The sequence below is a fragment of the Amia ocellicauda genome, chromosome 13 (genome assembly GCF_036373705.1).
Source record: "Amia ocellicauda isolate fAmiCal2 chromosome 13, fAmiCal2.hap1, whole genome shotgun sequence".
Taxonomy (NCBI): domain Eukaryota; kingdom Metazoa; phylum Chordata; class Actinopteri; order Amiiformes; family Amiidae; genus Amia; species Amia ocellicauda.
The window spans coordinates 25340111-25363818 of record NC_089862.1 but is presented as its reverse complement, the minus strand read 5'-3'; the positions used below and the strand labels follow the sequence as shown (position 1 = coordinate 25363818).

The window sequence follows — 23708 nt, the reverse complement described above, 5'->3', positions numbered from 1 at the left end:
GGTTATATATTGCTTTAAATGGTTTCATCTTCATCCCATACATTTAATAATGGTACAAAATGGGCCCTTTATAGTAGTAGTAGAAGACTATTTATAGAATGTGTTTGGTTAACTGACACATCACTTAAAGGATTAATTTAACTGTCAGTTGCACAGCCAAGGGCATATGCATGACTTGCACAGACATGATCGAAAACAGGGGGGAAAAAAAGAAAGAAACAGCTTTGGCAACCACACCAAGCCATAGTCTGCATTTCACTTAGGATCCAGAAACAAATGCATTGACTTCTACATCCCTTCAAATTATAGCTGGTCTGATGTCAAATATTTACTTAAAGCAGTAGGCTATAAAACAGAGAAAGAAAATGCTTTAATGATGCAAGAATAAAAATCCTTGGACATATATATATATATGCATGTGTTTAAGTAGCACTACAGCTATGCACACATTATTTGCAGGACTGTATACACACGTGTGGTCATGCGGCGCGGCTCTGTCGTCACTGTGACACGGCTGTGCGCGCAGTGTGTCCAGTGTGTCCAGTGTGTCCATTGTGTCCAGTGTGTCCAGTGTGGGCAATGGCTGTGCGCTGATGCTTGAGCTTTTCTGTTGGTTTCATTGTGCTCACACACCCACACCACACTGAGTAACAGTGCCTGTGCCAACTCCGCGTCTCCAGCCGCGGCAGCTCAGTTTCCGCCGGGCGCGCAGGAAGTCCAGTGTCATTGCTCTGAAGACATGGCTGCAGGCGTGCAGGTTAAGGTAACGTGCTCGCTGCGTGAATTCCTCTACGTGTTGTCAGACGATAAACCAGCTCGAAAAACTGTCGGCGTTAAAAAATGTGTAATGTTAGCGCAGCCTAGGAAATACTTTAAAATACAGCACTATGTAGCTTGATAGGGTTAATATCTAATTCTTCTGACTGCTATTTGTTATTTTATATTGTTCTAGTTTGTTGCCGGACATAAAAACTCGACCGTTATCCTATAATAATATATAAATACGTTGATTGCGTTTTAGAAAAAAAAAAAGCAAAGACGACTAGGTGTGGAATGTTCGGCCACCGTAGAACACGTGTGTGACTAGACACGGTGCGAATTGCTGGCGTCGGGCTGCGCGCAACATTGCTCTTGATCTCTTACAATGTTTGTGTTGATTTAGTTTACGCCGATGTTGCAATATCGTAAACTGGCCTACCATCATGGGCGCTGGATGATGTTGATGATGATGGAGCTTAGCCGAGGTGATGACTGACCCGTTGATGTTCAGATTGGCTGAATTGTGCCTGTCGTTGTGGACCGATTGGTCTGGGCATCAAACAAGCATCCCCGATCATTAAAGCTTATGTAAAACAATCGCGTTTGTGTTTTGAGATTTTCACACTGCTTAGCTAAACTGTAGATCTGCGTTCCCCACCACACTCCACATATTATTACATCTGCATTTATTTATAGATGCTTAGTTCAGAGTTGGTTTTGTAATGTATTGTGTTTTCTTATGAATTCCACTGAACACGTAGTTAGTAGAGTCTCCATTATGGGTGTAGGCTATGCAGACAGCTTAATGCTTGTTCCTGCCAAGCAGACACAACAACGGATTTATGACACATAAGTGAGGTTGTACCCCAGCTAGTTTCCTGATAGTGTGTAGAAATACTTTCCTGATGTGACTGTTCATTGACTGGGGTTCCGCCCACGCTTTTCACTCATGGGCTGAGACTGTGTGTCTTGGTACTACTTGGTTCTGTCTAGTTTCACGATTTAAAGTGAACAGCTTTGATTTAATTCGCTTATTTCAGAAATCAGCCTCGAAAGAGATGAATTCGACTTCATGCATTTCCTCCCACTCTGCAACCACTTAGCATGACATGCTACAAAACGGTGTACTTTATTAAAGGTTTAAACCTGCCAATGAATACAATTATGCGTTTCTTGACATGTACAGTACTTAATAATCCAGTATTTCATTGTTACTCCTGCTCAAACTTTATGTAAACTCACAAAAGAAAAAAGGAAAGGAAACCGCTAGGAAATCCTGCCCTTAAGCAAATCTGATTCTTGAGAAAAGTGCAGGTGGTGAGCAGACAAGAATGCTTCCTGGAGAAGTTTTTCCGGGATGCATGTCGATTTACATGTGTATTTATTGATAACCATAAATCACCATGTTACTTGATCCTCCACACTAATTTCATGTTATTGATGTCTAGTATGTGTCATGCTGTGTTCTGGTAGCTACAGCACAGCAACTGTGATGATGCCCACTGTTGACAATGCTTTGGACAGAATCTCAGTCAGACAGACAGCCAGGTTCCAATCGACATCAGTCTCAGCCCCTCATCCTTGTAATCATCCGCCTACCTGCCAGGCGTAGCTTATCCAATTAGTCTGCCTTTTGCCGTGACAGTAATAATCCTTATAAGACTGGTAAGTATTCCCAGCCTCTGTGCAACCACACCTTTAGTAAGAGCCTGGAAGCAGTAAGCAGGGTGCTTAGGAGGGCGTGCAGTCAAATGGGAGCTCTTTAGGTTTTGCCAATTTAGAGAAAAGCTTTAGAAAATGTAATTGTCTTCGCAGTGCAGCCCTGTATAGCTTAATTTGGAAATCCGTACGGGCATATTATCTGGTATTGAGATACTGTGTGTTAATTAAAGACCTCCTTATACATGATAGGTTATTCCCTGACTAATAATAAAATAGTGCCATCATACATTGTATCCAGCTCTATTGATTACAAAAAGTTATTTCGATCACTTTAATCTCTATTTCTCAGTAAAGGTATCAACATTACCTAAAGAACAAGATAATTTTGAGCACAATACATTGAGTAACCTTTTGTGTTTAGTATTCATGTGTTTGTGGATAAATATGTGTTGAGCCAACTAAAATATATATGTGTAAAGAAAGTTAATGCATATACTGAATTGTTTAAATGTTGTTGCAAACTGATCAGAATGATCTTATCTGTAGAATTCCTAAATTCCTTTTTTGCTTTCCTTTTTACAGTGATGTGGGTTTGATGCTGCATTTCATTGCAACACCTTTTGTTTCTGCAGATTGGGATTATCGGAGGGTCTGGTCTTGATGATCCGGATATCTTGGAGGGAAGGAGTGAGAAGTATGTGGACACCCCATATGGAAAGGTTGGACTTGCTAGACTTGTTCACTCTCGCTGCAGTCTTAGTTTGGATATTCTTGTATCACTGGTACAAATCCAGTATTTGCTTCAGTGCATCTAGAAATGTGGATGTGCAAAGGGAAAAGGACTAGGGGTAGTTATTATGCTCCCTACACCTCCCTATGCCTTTCAAATGGGTCAGACCAGGAGACTTGAACTGAGCAGGGGGTGGGAAACACAATATGTTAACATAATATATTTTTGATGTAATACCTTTCATTTGTTGAAATGTTCATTATATACCTCACCAATATTTCTTTCTTTTAGGCACTTATCTTTATTTATTTAACTGTGTGTGAATGGAAATGGTGCATACATTTGTTTTTAACCCGTATCACTATTTCCCCCATCATATGTTATTCAACCCTAGAAATAATCCAAGACAGTGGTTTTATAGATCACATGCCAGCATTTGTAATGAACCTTGACTGTGAAGGGCATCTCACTCTGGTACCTGTAGACAGTGTAGAAGCCAAGAATGTTCTCATTACATTTCAGATAAATGTGATATAGCATAATTAACTACACATTTGCAATTTGTCCACAGCTTTTTGCACAACCCTAATGCTCAATTTACAAGCAAAACATGCAGATGATCTCTTTCCTCATTTTTAAAAGATAATTTCTACAACAATCAGTGCTAACAAAACTTTCTGGGGAACACAAAAATACGCTGCGGCTCGGCAATATATTTTACTTTTGGTTTTCATCTGTCAGTATAGTACGTGAGTCTTTTGGAGAAACAAAACAATGAATAAGAGTGGTGGAGAAACTGACTACAGTTAGTAAATTGGGTGACAGTGGATGTGGCTGTGAAACAGATTATATTATCTGTGTTTTGAGAGGTTTAATTTTGTAACCTATAAAATGGGCCTTTATTCTGTAGATCAAGTGATTAATGCTTTCAGTTCTGCTGTATCCCAGTTATGTTGCAATAAACTGTTATATATTGTTCAGCCATTTCCAGATCACTCAGAAAACAAGGTATTCATGTATAAATAGTTTCTATAATTGACTTTTCAATAATTGAAATTTTTTCACATAAAATGCAGAAATTATAGATCAATACTCTTTGAGAATCAATTGAAGCCAGAATTAATAATAGCATAAAAAAGGATTTTAAGCTTCCAGTGTTGTTGTTTTTTATAGCATAGCGAGAACTATTGAATTTCCTGCTCTTTTTCTATTTTTGGCTCTGTAGAAGTTCATTCAATACCTCAAAGTCTCAATTTATTTGAGAAGAAAAAGTAATTGGTAAGAAGAATATCCCAAATGCCAAATTGGAAATAGTTTAGCCGTGTTTTGTCATATCTGTAACAGTAACAGGTCTGCACCGTGTTGAAAGTTATTTATGCTGTGTGGTTTGCATTTAAAGAATGTGTTCTAAAACCGTGTCATGTCTAAACCCATTTTGAGGTGGCAAAGTGACAGAATGAGCTGGAGGATTGTTGTGAAGGTCTTGTTAGTACAAATAATCTTTGGTTTTCTGAGGCACTGTAAAGAAGCCTTAAATAAATAGCTGATAAGTCCAAGATTTGGTGATAGACTTGAAACTGCTTGCAAGATTTTTGATGTGCATTCAAATGAAATGATATTGCTCACAGTTGTTTGTTGTTTTTGCAAAGCAGCCTTAGGAAGTCTTGAAATCACTGGTTATAAGTACTGCAGCGCACTGAAAGGGATACAAAAATCCAAATACATTATCTTGTTGAAAGATATTGAAATTAGAATTGAAATGCCAGTCTTTTAGGGCTAGAGGAGTATCTGGTTTTCATTCCACCTCAGGTTTTCATTTCTTCATTTGAATAGATTAAATCCCCTTTTTTCCCCCAGTCATATTAAGCTGCTAATCGAAAAATACCTAGAAAACCTGTAGGAACCCTGCCTTTGAGAACTGGAACTGCCTGCTTTATATGATGTTATAAATGTTTGGTGAAAGTACTTTTTTTTCCCCCAAAGTAAATGTGGTAAAATAAGCACAGTTTGAAGAAAATGTGACTGAAGGAATATTAATGGTAGCATACCTAACAATGCCAGGATATTGTGAAGAAAGTGACAAGTATGTGATTCACTCAATTCAAATTTGATCTTCATATTAAATTAAAGAAAACTATTGGCAGATGTTGACCAGTGAATGTGTTTATATTTTGTCATACAGTTACTGATGTTTGTTCAATTAGAAATACTTGGAATTTTATTTTAAGCCAAGATTTTCCTCTTTATATGTGAAGTCAACACGTGGGTGGAGCCTCCTTGTGGTCGCATTTATGCTTCAGTAAAGGCAGTAAGAAGACATTGTCAAAAAATTAAAATAATCAAAATGTGGAACTGCTTTTTTAGCAGTGCCTAATTCCTCTGTGAGATAAATCACAAGTTTTTAATTCTGTTGTTGTCAAAATCCAAATGCATTTATTTGTATTTGATGTAAATTCATTACATTTAGCCACAGAATAACTGAACAGCATCCTGAAAACCAGATGATTAAGGCATACTACCCTTAACTGTATTTCTAGAAGTTAAATGCACAATTAGCATAAATATATATGTTCTAATGTAGTGTTTTCATTTTTTTTCTTTTTCAGCCTTCAGATGCCCTCATAGTGGGGAAGATAAAAAATGTGGATTGTGTACTCCTTGCAAGGTAATGGGAGAACCTTGTTGTTGATCATGTACACTGTTTCATATATAATACTGGTGGAAAGTATGGAGTATTGTCTAGTTCCTTTCATATTTATACAGTTTATATTTCCAGCTGTATTAATTGTTTTTCCTGAAAAATGAAAGTGTGCAGAAACCAAGAGAACACGTGATCTGTCCAGGCCTTTTCCATTTCCTTAGCCGACTGTGCCCTCTTGTGGACGGTATGTGCAGCTGTTTTGTTCAGTTGGATTTTCACAGCAGGTTCAGGGGTGCACAGCTCTGGTCCTGGTGGGCAGCAGTATCTTTGCCATTTTCTCTGCCATGTGAGCTCTTCACTTCATAATTCACATAATTAATGCCACAGCTGGATCAGTATAGCACCCGTTCCCAGTTGCGAGGGTGTTGGTGATCCAATGAGACCTACAGGGCCTGGTTGATTAGGGCCTTCCCTTAGATGGTCTACTCTTTACCCTATCTTCAAGTCACCAGAAAACATGTTCACTGCTGCTATTTAATCTGTGTGATGCGTTGTTGTTAAGTTGTTGACTCATTGCTCGTGGTCATTTGTTTTTATACATGCTTCTCCTTAGGCATGGCAGGCAGCACACGATTATGCCAACAAATGTCAACTACCAAGCGAACATCTGGGCACTGAAGGAGGAGGGCTGCACCCACCTGGTGGTAACCACAGCGTGCGGCTCGCTTAGAGAGGAGATCCAGCCAGGAGACATCGTCATTATTGACCAGTTCATTGATCGGTAGGTCACAGAGTCTCTCTCCGCTTTCCGGCACTGCCTGTATCCCGAGTGTCTTTTCAGTCTCTCAGCTTGACAGACTCACAGGTTTGTTAACTGCCATGTATACTGGGATTAAAGGCATGGACAATAGACAGTATAAGTAAGAGTTATCGGGTTCAATTTATTAATAATAATTGTGCAAATCCTTCCCCTTACTTGACCTGTGTAGACCAGTGGTTTCCTGGGGATTAAAAAATCATCAACTGCCTAACAGTGTCGTTGTCCTTTAAGGCTGAAAATAAATGTATACATTTTTATCGCTTCCTATAAAGTAAAACATTTTCTATGTCATATTTTAGTGGTAAGCATTTTCCAGAAACAAATCTGACAGTTGCTGCCAGACATCATACTTAGGGATTAGTTTAATTTTTCAGTTTTACATTTTGGGGGTAAATTTCAGTCTACTAATCTGACAGTTTGTTAATTAATCTCAAGGGTGAGCTGTGAATTTAGGTTTGTCAGTAAAAAGCTTAGGATAGGTGGCTCTGAATTCTGGACTCAGGCTTTTTCACTTTGATGGCTGTGTTGGAAGGAGTTAGCAGAAGAGGCTCAGAATTGACTGCGTGTGGCCTGGGATTATCTGTGTGAAGGGATTACCAGCCTTACCACATAAAAGCATCTCTCTGGAAGCTGACTGTGCTGACCTTTGGTTTTATCAGCTTTATAAATTTATGAATGTTGATCTTTTTTTTCCCCTTCACTGCAATGTTAAAATATTGTGTGCATCCTCAATCCTCATTGTATATGTGTCAGAGAGTCGGGCATCAAGTGGGCACAGAAAGGGTCACATAACTGTCAATTCTGATGGTAATAAAAGTCCTATTAATTCTGTGACACACCCAGTGTTTACAGCCCTGCTGTAGAAAGGAAAGAACATCTGTAGACATGCTGTCAGGACTGATTTGAATTGCAGGTTTATTCACCACACCAGGGCTGCTTTTATTGCAGGGCTTTGTGAGTGGTGTCATGGGTGAAAAAAGTGATATCAGCTGTTCCTTTTAGAACGTTTCCAGGGCACACCTCAAATTATTACCTATTAGATCACAGCTAGCACAACAACATCCAAATGACTCTGACTCAGTTTGAATGTGTTCAGGAATGAGCTATAAACCTTTTATATATTATCCCATAAATAACTGAGTCCGATATAAGTATACAGCAATCGAAAGTGACCTTTGTGGTTGTGCCCTGTGTTTGCTCACTGGGACTTCTATTTAGTTTGAAATGCAACACATATGAAATATATATATTTTGTTTTATTTATTTTTTAATCTGGAGGTTCATGCTAAATTCTCTAAATTAATAGTAATTGTAGTTGTGACGGCTGAACTGTTGCCATAGATGCAGATTACAGGAAGCAGCTGCTTTGTTTTACAGATGGAGAATAAAGCAGATTCCTAGCCCCACATGACAACTGCACAACCACGCAAGGAATTTCAACAGGAGGGATTGTATGCTATGGATGGGGACAAAATGATCAGGCCTGCAGATGTTGGCTTTTTTGGCTCATTGCAATGTTTCACTAATTTTAGATTAGATGGTTCTTTTAGTAACAGCAGCTGATTTGTTTTTTCTTGTCGATTTGCCTCTTTCTTTTGATAAGATTCTCTCGTAGACCAATACATGACTTTTGTTTGTTCTTGTGGTCTGAAACAGTCGGAAAATAACAAGATACCATTACTGCATTTGTCTTAGGATAGGAATCTCTCGTAGCATGCTGTGATGTTGTAACCTCATGACGGCTTCACTGTGCAAATAGTTTCACTTTGCTACTGCATGTGAGGTACTTTACTTTTAACAGCCATGCATTTCCCCTGGCACCTGCATTGTAGGGTACTAAAGATGATGTCACGGAATGATTAAAAGTTAATGGGTCATATTAAACAGGTGCCTTCAATGAATTTTGATTTTATGTTTGTGTGAACAGTTTAACAGCGGGTTAAGCTCTTCGGATCACATTTTGTGTATTTGTTCCGCACACCTATTCCCTCATACAGTATAAGGCAGGGATATGTTCTTCAACTTGGCAGAATGCAAATAAAATACAAATGTAATGGTTTCTGAGAAGCATGTGGGAAGTTTTGATGGTAGGAATGGGTGGGAATTGCACAGATAGGCGCTTGAAAGATACCTTTGTACTTCAGGTTATGTGGAATCCAGGTGGGTGAGATAGTGAAACTCTGCAGACTAAAGTTGTTTTGTGTGTGACATGGGAGCATGTACTGAAATTCCTCGCTATTTAACCCTTAATGTGTGTTCACGGAATAATTATTACCATTTTTTATCTCTGTAAGCAGCTTGAATTATTTGCCACCTTAATGGTTAATGGACTTTTCAAAGCTCAATAAGACAAAATAGTGACACAAAGTGGCCGGTGATGCATAGACTCTTAGTCGGTGTTTCTACAGTGAATTTCAGCAAATTGTAAAGCCAGCTCAAATCCCATGTATGTTTACTACACTTCACATTGATCAGTATCAACTTATGGATGTCCTATTGCTTTGATCTCTTGGTCAGATTGTTATGAAGGTGACAAGATCAATAATACAATATTTTTTTTTGAGTTTGAAGAATAAGATGGATAATGAAATGCAAATACTTCAAAGAATGTAAGATTCAAATATGTCTGTAGTGTTGCAAAGCATTTTGAATGTAGGGCAGAACAGAAACTTGTTGATGTTGCCTAGGCAGATAGAGAGGAATATCTGGATCAACTAGATATATCTTGCGTGATTCATCCAGCAGTGTGTAATCTAGCCAATGAAGGGAGCTTTTTGTTTGCCCATGGCGAACAATTGTTCCTATAAAGCACATTGAAAATGGATTTGACTCTGAATGATGCTGTTGTCTCTTGACACTAACTATAGCTGCTAACAACTTCCATCCGATACTCTTTGGCTGTTTCCACTGTTCCCACACTGGGTAAAATATTGACATAGGTCTCTAGTGGCATTATTTGCTTTTGATTCCTGTCATATGAAAGAAATTGCCTGCCTAAGCAAGTGTAGGTCATAATTTTCTTCAGTGTTCTTGTTTGTTTTGTGTCCTATTATTGTTAGACAAATAAATTGTAGAAGTAAATGGATTGTATAGATTGTTTGAAGAAATGATGAGAATTGATTTTCACTCTGGAAAAGGATTACCCTGTAAATAGTAAATGAGGGTTTCTGTGATAAGCAAACATATCTTATCCTATCCACCATATATCTTATGATACCACTTAATACCTATGCAGTGAATACATACAAAGCACCTAAACATCTGCTGTCTTAAAGCACCACACATTCTTATAGTACTGTTAACCTAAACCTAAAAAGTAATTACATTAATTACATTGTTTAAAACAAAAAGGTAGTGGTGTTTGCTTCCCCCCCTCTGGCTATTATGATGAGCTGCCCCTTCTACTTTATTGAAGTAGGACCTTGTGTCATGAGAGGCCCTAAGTAGAACCACAGTGTTATTATTTTGGGATTTCCTTGAGGTAGTAAACCTGTTTACTCACTTCAATATTGTAATGAAATGGTCACTGGTTAAAACCAACTGAACAAGTACTTCTCACCTCCTGCTTTGTTAATCAAAATACTTTTCAGAATGGTCAAATAATTGTAAGCCATTTTAAGTACAAGAACAGTATTGCTCAATTTTTCCAGTCAGTATCTATCTATCTAAATTCGTCCTCCAGCAGATAAATGTTATTCTTCTTCCAGTTACGTTTCTAGTATTTGTCTGTAGTTATCACATTAGAGATGGCAAATAATCATAAAACACATTTTATATATTTTCAAGATCATCTGCATCATGTTTTATCATCATTACTTTCACTGCTTGCCCAAAGCAACTATTATACAGTTTGAAAACTCAAGTTTAGTAATTACTGTGACTAGTATTGACCTTAAACTACATAATTTTTTTGTTAGTAAGTCAGTTAATTAAGAATGTTTTCTCAGTTTTAAAATGGCTAGATGGTTGATTTTAGTTTCCTTTTCAGTGACTTGAGGTAGGAAAACAAAACCAAAAGTGAATTTTGAGCCCACACCGGTTCTTACCTAAACCTGTCAGGTGTGATTACTCATGCCGAATGTTATGAAAACACGCTTTCCACTTGCACCTTGGCCCATATGGGTAAAGTCAGCAAGTATGTTTATTCTGTGAACTTCTCTTTATATCCAGTGAACATAATACACATTCTGTTCACTGTTGTATGGTGTAGGCTATGTATTATATGTAGTAATTCATTGAAAGATTAACCATAGAGGTTGATAAGTCACCTTGAATAAAGGGGTCTGTAAATAATGATTCTGAATTTGTGTATCCCTTGAATATATAGCCCAGTTATATATTGTGTGTATTCTCTGCCCTCACTTGATTTCCGGTTTTTGTTAATGATCTGCTAGCATTTGCTGATAGTAGTCTAAAAGCCAAAGTCACTATTTTAACTGAAAACTGAGACTGACATGTATAATTGCACTGTGAAATAATTAAGAATTACATGATTAGTCTGTGATAGTTTTTTGTGAGAAAATTGTCCTTGTTAAATTCGAGCTGCTAGAAAGAAAATGTCTCAAAATAAATAAACCCTTTTTGTTTTCATGTTCCAGTTATCTTAAAATTTCTCAGTCAAGTGGTAGAATGTTATGTCTTTTGACACATGCCCAATATATATATATTTTTCCCTCCTTCAGATGAGGAGGAAGGTTAGAGAGTGATTTGCTTGTTCATTTTTAGAAGCTGGGGATCAACCCAATGCAGTTTTGACTGACTCCAAACTATGCCATCATACATTTTAGTACTGCAAAATAGCTAGACATGTAGGCTATGCTGAATAATCTTGTTGTACACCAGCCTGCAGCTTTCATGTCTACAGCCGTATTTAAGTATGTGAAAGCAGCAGGGCGTAGAAGATATTTTTTGAATACATGTCATATGTAGGATTTAATTGATGGAAATATGTGAACAGTGTTAATCTATGACATAACAAAGAAAAAGTACATGTTTAAGAAGCTGTATATATATAGCAAAACACTGGGTTAAATACAAAACTTATTTGGAGATGTTTTTGGTTAGCAATGAATGACTTTCTGTAGCCGCTTTTGTTGAACTGGGAAGCAAGTGGCTATTTCAGGCAGTGACAGGCTTTGTATATGCAGAAAGTGAAGCTGCATGTCTGGACTTGTTCAGTCTTGTTACACAGCATATGACTACATATTTCTCTAAAGGGTTAGTGGGTGGTGTGATTTCACGTCAGCCTTGTTCCCCGTTTTCCTGATTTGTTTTTGTCTTCAAAGCTGCTATTGTGTTAGATTTAAAGTTTCACCATAAAACAGATTATATGGAGAATTAAAAGATTACCAAGCAAGAAAATTGAGACTACATTATGTTCATTGTGCTTAACCACCGACACAGCAATGGGTAATCCAACTGCAGTGTTTTCAAAGTATACCAGACCTTTTCTGCCTGCCATGCCAAGTGATTGTGATGCTTTTGGATAGCAATGTTTTATTGAGAAAATTGAGAACTTATTAAACAAGTAGACCATCATTAATGTGAGAGGGTGAGACAGGTATGCATGTGTGACCAGGAGACGATGACAGGGGATTGTTGCAATGTATTCAGATAAGTGAAGAACACAACATGGCCATTTGCTGCCATCACAGGGGACTTTTGAACACTTGCTGATGAACTTGGCATCATTTATCCCTCAGAGAGTCCTCCTTAGTATTTTCAGAGACTCCCTTACACTGTGTGTGGACATGATACTGTTCTTTAAAAAAAAAAAAAATGTGCCAGTGACAACATGACAATGATACAAGAAATAACTATGTGTAGGATGTTATCCTGATAGATAAGACCAGTAAGAGGTTTCCTCATTATGGATTAGAGAAGTTATTTTGCTTGTGAACAATGCCGTTTCTATTCAGAATGAACTTCCACTATACTGGTCATGTGCTTTCTGTGTTGCTGGGAAGTTCTGGAGCTCTCCTGATTGTAATCTATGAAATCTAGACTGAAGCAAAGTTTGGTTGTAAACATGATAACTTGCTGGAGTGCCACACTGACCTTGACTGCCTGTCTCTGCAGTCTTGTCTTGAGGACCACAAAGCTTCATAAAACTGAAGGGCACTGCTGAAAATGAACTTACCATGAATACAAAGCTAGGATATTTCAGGTCCCTGTTTAACTGTGTTTCTGTGCTTATTTTCCTGAGGACTCTAAAATGCAGCATTCCTTTCACAGTTTGCACATAACACTAGTGTTAATGTTTTACAAAGGGAACGGTAGTTTCCCGTAAATTGAGAGGTAATACCCAAATAAGTCCAATCAGGCTGCATTACTGCTAATGAACTTGAGAATATAAAATAAACTCAATCATTATGCATTTCGACTGCTTTAAATTAAAAGATAAAAATATGGCAATAATTTTCCATTTTACTACATTTTAATTGTCTTCTCGTTTAATGGGAACCTTACCAAGACTGTCATAAGACTGCTGTCAGTTAATGAGCAGCACATCGTTTTACTGCCTGCTCTACTGTCCATTTGAAATGTGACACTGGGCTTCATATAGGTGTTCTTGACTTGACGTTTGCAGCATGTGACATTTTATTTTGAGCATGAACAGCTGAAACAAACATTTATTTTTGAGTAAGTTCATAAGATCAAACAAACCCAATTGTGTCTCTTCTGCTGTTAATACCTATTTACAATGGTAAAAGAGGGCATTTTGTCCTGTGACAGTCTCAAAAGTTGTTTTGTGTTGTATGTATCCAAACTAAGGAACTGCCTGATCTGTGATCTGTACAAATGAATTAACATGAACTGAAGGAAAACTGGGTGTGTTGCACACTAGCCTGATTAGGTAAGTCTGCAATAAAAGAAAAATGTCACTCTCCTTGCCTTCTCTTTTGACTGATGCTCGCCCCTTGAATCTTTTGCCACTTGTTAAGCATTGGCACCTTTCTGTTTGCTTCTGCCTTGACCACCACTTTCATTAGCACTTGATCATCAAATGCCAGGAATTATGGCTTCTTCAACAGGAACTTGACAAAAGAGCTAATGGAGGATATTCACAACTAGGAAACATTTTAGATGCTACCTCACCCATTCATTGTTGTTTGGCTTGTTTTTCTGTTGCACTAAGAGGAAATAAAACAAGCAAGGTAGCCTAAAAAAGATAAAGGAACCCCAAACCCACTCTCATTGAATAAACTGTCTATTATATGACAGTGTAATAGGTTCTAGTGCATGGAATTAATTAGTGAAAACACTATGATCATTCTTGTACTTCTGAATTAGATCCTGTAATTTCTGCTTAGGTGACAGACTGCCCTTATGATATTTGTATATTTAATTAAAACATACAGTATTTTAATGTTTTTTTTTCTTTCTGACCTGAACAGATTTAAAGTGATTGAACACTTTTTATTTTTAAGATAATCTACATTTCAGATGTCTTGTTGGGACGTTTGTTAAGGTCTAGTACTATAAATAAAGAAAACCAACCAAACCAGATTTTCCCCCCTGTGTAATTATACCATCTGACTTGTCACCTATTAGACAAGAATTGCACTATCATTTCATATTGTAATTCTTATATATACATATGTATTAAGTCATAGTGTCAAATGTATGATGGGGAAACCTTGATAATACTTTTAAATGTGCATAATCTGATCTTCAATCATAACTCACACTGGGCCACTAAATGTATTGAGTTTTTCCTAGTAACAAAACTGCATAATGGATACATTTTAGATGCGTCTTGAAGGATGCAGATTCTGAAAAGGTATTTTTTTTTTTTTTTTTTTGTTGCATCACCAGGTTGATTTTACATTTTTCATCTGTCAGTGGATTACAGTGGCTTCTGAAGTGACCAAACTGGAACTGCCTTCTTCCTGTGCACTGAATCTGTCAGACCTGTTCACCTAACTGCAAGTGTGTGTCATTGTATTGGGAGTTTATTCATTGAAATAGACTTTTGAGCAGCACTGCCCAGCTGGTTTTCTCCATTAATTTACAGATTATTAATATAAATGTTTCTAATTATTCTGGATAATGCAATCAAGCATGTACTTGACTCTCAAGATTAGCTGGCAGCTAGACCCAATCCCTCTCCTAATTATCTCTGTTGATTCTAATTTGAGATGAAGATTGGGAAAGTCCAATCCATCATGTTGTTAATCAAAGGCATTTATAGAGTACTGGAGAGGTTCATAAGAAAGAATCCCATATGAAGGAAGATATTGAAGTAGTTCAGCTACTAAAGAATCTTGGAGAAACGTAGATTTTTTTTGTCTTCCAAAAAGACATCTACTGTTAATGCTGTTCTTTGTCTTGAGCATATTCAGTTATCAACATTGTAGGAACTCAATGGAGGGTCATTAGTGCCAACATTAAGATTCACTACCAATAACGTTACTGGCCTACTGATTGTGGTTTTGGTTTCGGATTTCATTTACCATATATGAACCGTTTCCCAGGTCTTAATGAGGTGATTGCTAGACCTGGGACTTTGCAAATCAAAGTGTGCATCCCCTGGGTTACAGGTGCTTCATTAGTTAATTATTTCCATGTTATCTCAGTGTAACGGTATGTTAAAACAACCACTGATATAAAAAAGGAAAAATATGTGGTATTTTTTCTGTTTTTACAGCGGCAATTCAGATTATTTTGTCTTAAAGGGAAGTATCTGAATTTATCAATTTACGCCTCTTAATTAGTTGAAAGGTGATCCTTGTTCAGTTATTTATTATGTTGTATTATTTAATCCAAAACAACGTTACAATCTTTAGATTTCACAAAATTGGGCAGTAAAATATGAGCTTAGTCTCGCCAGTAATATACAAGTTACAAAGAAGATGCCATCTTGTACTAATACAAGATCAGTATTTAAAGACTGTAAACACAGATCAAGTCAGGAAAGTTTTACATCAAAATTATATAAATAACATTACCACTGAGGAATCTTGTGGTTCACCCTGTCACATAAACTCATTGGTGTAACTAACAACACTGGCATTATCTTTCATTCATTGCATGTAATTTATTTGAAAAAATAGCAGTAAAAAAAAGCATAAGTCCTTTGTGGTTTAAGAGAAAATGGTTGATGGGTTCAGCTTGGTATGGTCTATCTATTTTAAGATAAATATATCCTTCTTCATTTTCTTACTTTTACATGATCCCCCTAACTATTGTAAAACCTTAAGAATATATAATATGTCATACTGTAAAGGGACACATCCCAGTTTAGAAGCGAATGAGCTCTATAATTATTTGCATTTATATTTTGAAAATAACTGGGTACTGATTAAGCAGTCTGCAGCCATTTTAAGAGAAACTATACATATTGAGGAGTAGTGTGTTAACTTTAATTATAGATTGTGGTCATATAAATTGGAGGATTACACAGATTTGGACTATGTGACTGTATCTTAAATGTAACAATGTGATGTTAAACTTTTTTAAATACATTCCGTATTTAGCCAATTGTCTGCTTTAGGAGAAATGCTTTTTGCCTAGTCTAGTAAATAATTGATTGGGCATCATTATGTGTTATATTTTGATTACATCTCCCATGCCTTTGTGGATACTAATGTGGGGGCTACAGACAGACCTTTCTACAGTAGCTGTTACTGCGTTTGATAGATGATGAGGATTTCTTGTGTTCATCCTGGGTAGGGGTATCGAAACAGGTTTAATTGTTACTTTAAAAATGATTGGTAATTTGAACTCTGAGTGAGATGACCAGTAAAACTGTATTTTCTCTCTCCACAGAACCACAAAGAGACCTCAGACCTTTTATGAAGGGAGCCCAACTAGTCCTCCTGGAGTCTGTCACATTCCAATGGCAGAACCTTTCTGCAACAAAACGAGAGAGGTCAGTGCTTAAGATTGGCGTGGGCTGCGAAGTATTGTATTAATGGCACCTCATAACTGGAAGGTTATGGGTTCAAATCCTGGGTGGGGAGCAAGGTACTTCACTTAGATTGCTCTAGTAAAATACCCAGCTGTATAAATAGGTACAAATGTAAGTGGCCCTGGATAAGAGCGTCTGCTAAATGACAAATAATGTAATGTAATGTTATATTCTGTACCTGATGCAATAATACTATCATGTTAAATAGTCGGCATTTAGTCAATTATATTAATGGTGATTAATGATGGTGTCTGTCTAAAAATCCTTTCATAGAATGCACGTCTGTTTCGGCTATCCTAAGTAACGTTCCTTCATAAAAAGTGACCCGGCTTCCAGTTCAAGATAGATTGTTCCAATCATATATAAAATAAGGTGGATCCTCCAGAAGGTAGGTAGTGAAAATGTGTGAATGTGTTTGTCCAATCTGTCAACTTTCTGACTTAAATCAGGTGATCCTGGAGGTGGCAAGGAACCTGGGGGTGAAGTGCCATCCAAAAGGCACCATGCTGACGATCGAGGGCCCCCGTTTCTCCTCACGGGCCGAGAGCCTGATGTTCCGGCAGTGGGGCGCCGACGTCATCAATATGACCACGGTTCCAGAAGTGGTGCTGGCCAAAGAAGCAGGCCTGTGCTATGCTAGCATCGCCATGGCCACAGATTACGACTGCTGGAAGGAGCATGAGGAAGCGGTGAGCATCTCACTGAGCATGTCTGAATATTTTCTTCCTGTCTATACTCGGTGGTACTGGAAAATAATCCGTGGACAATAGTAAATCATAAGAACATTACTCCATTCACAGTTTTTCTTGCTCTTTAGATCTGGTGAGCTTTTTGTGAATGAATACCATGTCATATAATAGCAGGCAGCAGCCTTACAGTTTAACTAGCATATGACCCAAAATGATTGGTTTATATGAACTCATGTTAGTAGAAGTGTATAAGTAAAATATCTGTGATTTTTCTGTTCAGTTCTAGAATGCAAAATGATTGCATTCTCTCGGTTTAAAATCCTGTCCCCGCTCAGTGTCCTGGTGGACGTTGAGCCATACAGTCACCCTAACATGCAGTGTAGCTGACAGACAAATCCTGTGATCTTTAGATGTAGTCTTTGTTTGTTATCTGGTAACTGTTGAAACATCACATCCTGAATCACATAAGAGCTCTCCTTTCACAGTAGCTATGGTTGTGATGAAAGTCATTATTTTACATTTGTAAAGTTAGTAAATTGGTACAATTGAACAGAAAAATCACAGATATTTTCTGGTTGACTTTGTATGCATCGATAGCAAGGTTATAGTGTGTGTGTGTGTGTGTGTTTTGATTCTACACTAGCACTTCACTATACTGACTTATATTGCAATTGATTAGTCTAAATAGATGCCGCCACTATACGGTTGTAGGATGCATCATCTTACCCTGCACACCCCTGTTAGTGCACTTTTAATTAGTCATCAGTGCAGGAAAAGCAAATTTAATGAGAATCTACAATACAGTTATTGAAGTATGTGATACGGGTGGATTCTGTACATTCGTGTATATTAGTGAAAAATATTCTGGATATTGAACATGCAGTTTACGGTTTCATCTGAGCTTTATGTCCCAGGAATACGTATCGTCTCCTTTAAACTATAACATTGCTGTATGGAGTAGGGCTGGGCGGTATACCGTAAAAAACTATACCAGTATTCATTTACAGACCGGTTTGGACTTTTACTATACCTTCATATCGGTATTTTAAAATGTTCTATGTTAAATTGAATAATTTACTAATTACCGTGTCATTCAGTCATAGCATTCAGCTACCAATAAATTTGATCGCATTCACGTATCCCACAACTTGCTGCGTCGGCTGATTGAGGCTGCACTGTCTGACATGAGACGCATCTGATCAAAGAACGACGATAGTGTTTGTGTAACGGAAATTTCTACAGATCTGCGGGATCCAACCGATCCCATTGGTATGACCACCTTTTTTCACAAACCCTGCAGAAATCGATGTAACTGGATGACTTAATTTATTATTTTTATATTATTTTAGTTTTTATTTAAAAAATAGAATTGCCAATCATTGAAGTAACAACTTAATTATTGTGCATCATAGATTTACATTATATTTTTTAAAATAATTGATGTAATTATTTAATAAAGCATCTAGTTTTCTGTTTCTATGGTTTTGACAATGCTGTTCACAGCTTCATTGTGTAATGAAAGTTGACATTCGCCTCCGCTAACGGGGGCAGTAGTAGTTTTCATTCAGCTTAACACGTCCCTCTTGATTTCTGCATAATCTTTTGTCTCGCAGCCACAGCTCGCCTCCCGCAGCAGCTTCTCAGAGCCGTGCTGGGCTGTGCGATTCTGCGCAGATTTCTGTGGGTTAGGCTTAGTGGCATCAAGCAGAAACACTCCAAGAACGCCCATCTCTGAATCTCTGCGCAGAACTGCGCTTCTCGAACACGACCCTTGTTTTGGAATGAATGCTGTATGCATGTGTATTGCGTGTTGACATAAACAAACAAATGTGAGAAATGCACAATGAATGAAGATGAGATGGAGGAGAGTAGTATGGGTGAAACTTCACAGCTGAGTGTCCCAGTGAATCTGTACTGAAAAACGGTGCGTTATTGATAGTGTGGACATGACAACTGACACAGAACAGGGAAACATAATTCAATGTCAGTTGTGTCCTATTATTATTGCTTTACGAACAGTATAAAATGGCCATTAAAAAATACCGTCATACCATTAAAAATGTGAAAAATACTATGATAGTGTATTTTGGCCATATCGCCCAGCCCTAGTTTGGAGTCAAATTTAGTGTTTTTTCTGGGAAACAAAAATAAAATCAAGTCAGCTGTGAGCAGAACCAGTGGAGCAGCACATTCGCTGCATCTTTTTCCATGGTGACTGGGCAGGGTGCCTCAGGAATAATTACTGAGTGAGATCCGATTTGCAACTGTCAGACATGGAAGAGCTTGGTCTGTGTCTCAGTATCATTGGTATCATCAGAACTCAGACCGTGTTCTTTATTTTACATAGTTTCCATGGGCAACTTACAGGTGTCTCAAGACTGCATCTGAATTAATAATAACAATAATAATAATTAATGGAATGAAATACTGCCGTTTCTGTAATTTTACCAATTAAATATAATTTCCTGTGTTTTCTGCAAATACTTTACAATATAAAACATCTGACGAAATTAACACAACATTCTTATTTTTATTTACATTGGCACCATGTGTCTCATGCGAGTATATTGCCAGTCCAAAGAAGGTCCCTGTGGCCAGAACGCCACAGATCCAGTCTCGCCAGCCAGCCAGTGTCTGGAGTGGCACACTGTGGGCAGATGTGATTACTGGATTGTTGGTGCAGTGACGTTTTTGGGCAGTTTTTCCCTCTCTCTCGGTCTCTGCACGCAAGCAGGCATCATTGCAGTTCGTCAGTCCCTGGCAGAGCGCCTGTTGTCTACGGTTTCTGTTTGAATAACTGCCAGGTCTCGGTGTCAAAGTTCTGAAGGTCCCCTCCGCAGAAATCCCTCGACCAGTGTTTTGGCCAAGCTCTGGATCTGAAGCCATTCTCCAGCTCTCCATACACAGCATCCATTTGACTTCAACTGTAGTCTCTTTCATAGAGGAGACCCAGGCTGCATGAGTCTGTCAGTGATGATGGGACACATTATTTTGAGGCTACAGTTTTACAATTTCACATTCTCTCTGAAATAAACACTCACTCCTTGTAATTTGGATTTAGGAAACCAATACCTTTCACATATCCCTGCACTTCAGAGATTCATCTGAATGATGTGTGTGGCCCTTTTTTGTTGTTTTGTTTGTTTTACTTTCTTTCTTCGTGGGTGGGGTACTTTTTGGTTCTGTTGTCCATGGGAAAGTGAGTATTCCTGTATATCCCTCTGTGTATTGTCACTTTTCCTTCCAAAGATTAGTGCATTTAACTTGCAAAAAATATATAAAAAAAACCTAGTGGGTAGAAGCTAAGTACTTCAAAAACCAAAAATGAATTCTGGCCTTGACATTGCCTCTGAATGACCACCCACCACTTGATGTATTGTTTGAGGATTAGCCATCTTTCTTGGCAACACATGGATCCCTTTCCTAGTTCCTGCAGCTGACCAGCCAATGGATCCCTGTGAGTTTCACTTAGAAAATACCACATCCTTCCTTTACCTTCAGTCCTCCACACAGTGCCAGTGATGCAGCTGCCAGAAGGGCCTGAGTCACCCTCCAGAGCCCTGCAGGCAGCTGTGAGGTTTTTGGGAACGAGTCCTTTGGAAGAGCCATCCCACGCTAGCCGAGTTCTCCACACGCATCGCGGGCCCTTCTCTGATTTTTGAAAGGTGAAACTGTCTGTGGAGTTTCAGGTTTTGAAGAAATTAACCCATGTTTGGACCATTAATGACTTCAGAATATGAAAATAGAAAAGACATGGGGGACCAGGAAATCCTAAAGGCTTTCATTGTTCAGAAAGCTTAAAGAAGTTGAGCCAGCTTGTCTTTTTTCAGGTATGATCAGCTGATAGATTTGCCTACCGAAAATGCCCAGAGGTGGTGTCTATTGCAGATTGTTTGGTGCTTTATCATTGTCATAGACTGGTACATAAGAAAAGGGCCAATTCAAACTTCACAACTTTCTGTGAGTCTTAAGTTTTTAATTTGTGGTTTTGAATTACTGTTGGCCTTAAAATATCTTAAAGAAAAAAGTTGTTTCCTTTAGCTTTTTGGCCGACACTGTCACAGCTGTAGGTCCATAACCACACTTTGGCATCATACTCGTCTCGACTCCCATCTACTATTAAAACATTGTCATCACATTGTCATCTGAAAATCACTTCCTATCTCAAGGTCTCTGGGTTTTCTTTGGCTGTATCCATGTTGTTTCCCTTTTGTGATATAATAAATTAGATACTTCAAAATATTGTGATATATTTTTCTTGCTATTAGTTACCTACTACTAAATAGGATTGCCAAATGCAGTTGTAAATATGAGATAATATATTCCATTATTTAACCAGGTTGGGCTGAGGTACAGATTGTGGCGCTTTGGTATTTGCTTTCTTTAGAAAGAAGATTAAAATATGTTTACCGTTTGTGTTAACCTGCATTGTCAATTTACTTTAGTGTTGCCTTCGAAGGCCTATGAACACACTAATGAGTCACAGAAAGTCTTTGTTGTTCAAAGAAATTTGAGTAGAAAGAGTGATTGGATAAAAATAAGTAATGACAGTGTCAACATGTATGTCTTCAGGTAAGGAAAGTTGTGCTTCCGTTGTGCTTCCAATGCTTGTTTTCTTTTTGAGAATTGTGCAGTCCTGACCAAAAATGTAAAAACATTAACAGACTGCCACACTTGCTATTCCTAAAATTGACACCTTCCTGGTGTAAAAAGCATGTCAGGCCTAGTTGGTGGCTTTGGTTGTTAACTGACCATTCCTGCTGTAGATCACATTGAAATGGGAGCTGGTCAGGAGGCAGATATGTATCCTTTGCTGTCATTTTCTGTGGGATGTGTTGGGTGTAGTTTTGGGTCTGTTTTCTATGCACATCTTGGGCCAAACAAACACTTTTCTTCCCAACTGAAACCAAATATGTATTATGGTTTGACCAAGACCTGAAATAGATGGTGCCAAAATAACGAAAAAAACAAAACTTTTGGACTCACTGTTTTAGATGCTTTATCCTTGTCCTCAGCTATAATATTTTCCCCCCATTTTAACCACGATTGCTAAACTCACTGGACAACAAGTGTTGGCATAGTTGCCATGAAATTGTGGTTTCACCCAGATTGTGTTTATAATCATTGCTTTTTTCTTTCTAATGTTATTACAGGCTATATTTTAGATTTTAAACTTGTTCAGTTCCTCTTTCTAATAGGCATAATACAACTCATGTGTTATATGTGCTTTTGCAAAATAGTAATTGAGCTTTTTGTTCTTTGTTTTACAGGTCTGTGTAGACAATGTGCTTAAAACAATGAAGGAAAATGCAAATAAGGCTGCAAGCATTCTGCTAACTGTTATACCACAGATTTCCAAAATGGATTGGTCCCAGACAATGAAGAGCATGAAAGTAAGTACAAGAAGGCTTTTTTTGTTACTGTCATATTATATTAGAAGTCAGTTGTCAGATTTCTGGACATCTGCAATGGTTAACGGAAATCAAAGAGCAACATAATTTGTAAACATTGTAACATTTTTTTCAGCCATGTACTGCTTTCTAACTATGTGTTTTGTGTTTTTTAGACTGTCGTGCAGTCTTCAGTAATGCTACCAAAGCACTGAAGAGAATTGAAGGAAGGTTTTGCCTCAGCTACATCATTATAAAAATAGAAGCTACAAAAAGAAGCAACCCTGTTGAATGTAACCTGCTAAAGCACGAAGTTCATATTACATGTTCTATCTGATGTGTACGTATCAATAAAATGTAAGCAAAGTGCCTGAATTGCATGTTTTATACTCGTGGAACTGTTCCACATTAACAGGGATGTAAAAAGCTCAGGATTCATTTTTATTTCATTTTTCAGAACTCAGCATTTAAACAGTTACTGCATGAAACAAAGCCCCTTGTACATTTTAATTGATTTTGTGCGTCTATTTCCATGCAAATGTGGAAGTGTCTGGTTATTAGAGGCTGCATACATATACTAAATAACTATGCATTAATGACTCACATTGGACCTTTAAAAACTGATGATTTACTCTTCCATGTTAATGTTTCTGCAACATATAAAAAATGCTGGCAACAGCATATCTTTAGTAGATGGACAAATAAAGAATGACTGATATTTCTATTTCCACGGTGAGGCTTTTTTTCCAGTATATAATGATGCCTTGGTACCCAATGTCTGATGTCTGGAAACATACTAAGACACTGTTACTGATGCGTTCCATATCAACTTTAATTGCACTGTAATTTAAGGTAACATGAGCTGAATTTACATTTTCATGAGAAGATATGAGCTTCCATTTGAGAGTGCTATTTATGTGTAAATAAGTTTAACCTCATCCTTTAACTCTAAAAAGCATTCTTACACATTGGGGAAAAGGCTTGTATGTGCTCCATAATTCTGTGAGAAAACAACCATCCATGGAAGCTGGTGAAACGTGATCTCATTGGTTATTCAGGCAAATGCAGTTTTATACAATCATTTGCATTCGTCCTAGACTTTTT

The 23708-nt window shown here is 37.7% G+C and overlaps 1 protein-coding gene across 1 annotated transcript; it reads left to right on the top strand.

The window, feature by feature from the left end:
* The first annotated feature begins 522 nt into the window (after positions 1–522).
* On the top strand, positions 523–22973 carry mtap (methylthioadenosine phosphorylase). The gene is made up of 8 exons (XM_066720344.1): positions 523–763; positions 3054–3140; positions 5758–5816; positions 6406–6573; positions 16384–16486; positions 16975–17214; positions 22485–22607; positions 22781–22973. Exons 1-8 carry the CDS (start codon positions 740–742, stop codon positions 22817–22819), a joined length of 843 nt encoding a protein of 280 aa, XP_066576441.1. The 5' UTR covers positions 523–739; the 3' UTR covers positions 22820–22973.
* The last annotated feature ends 735 nt before the right edge of the window (positions 22974–23708 follow it).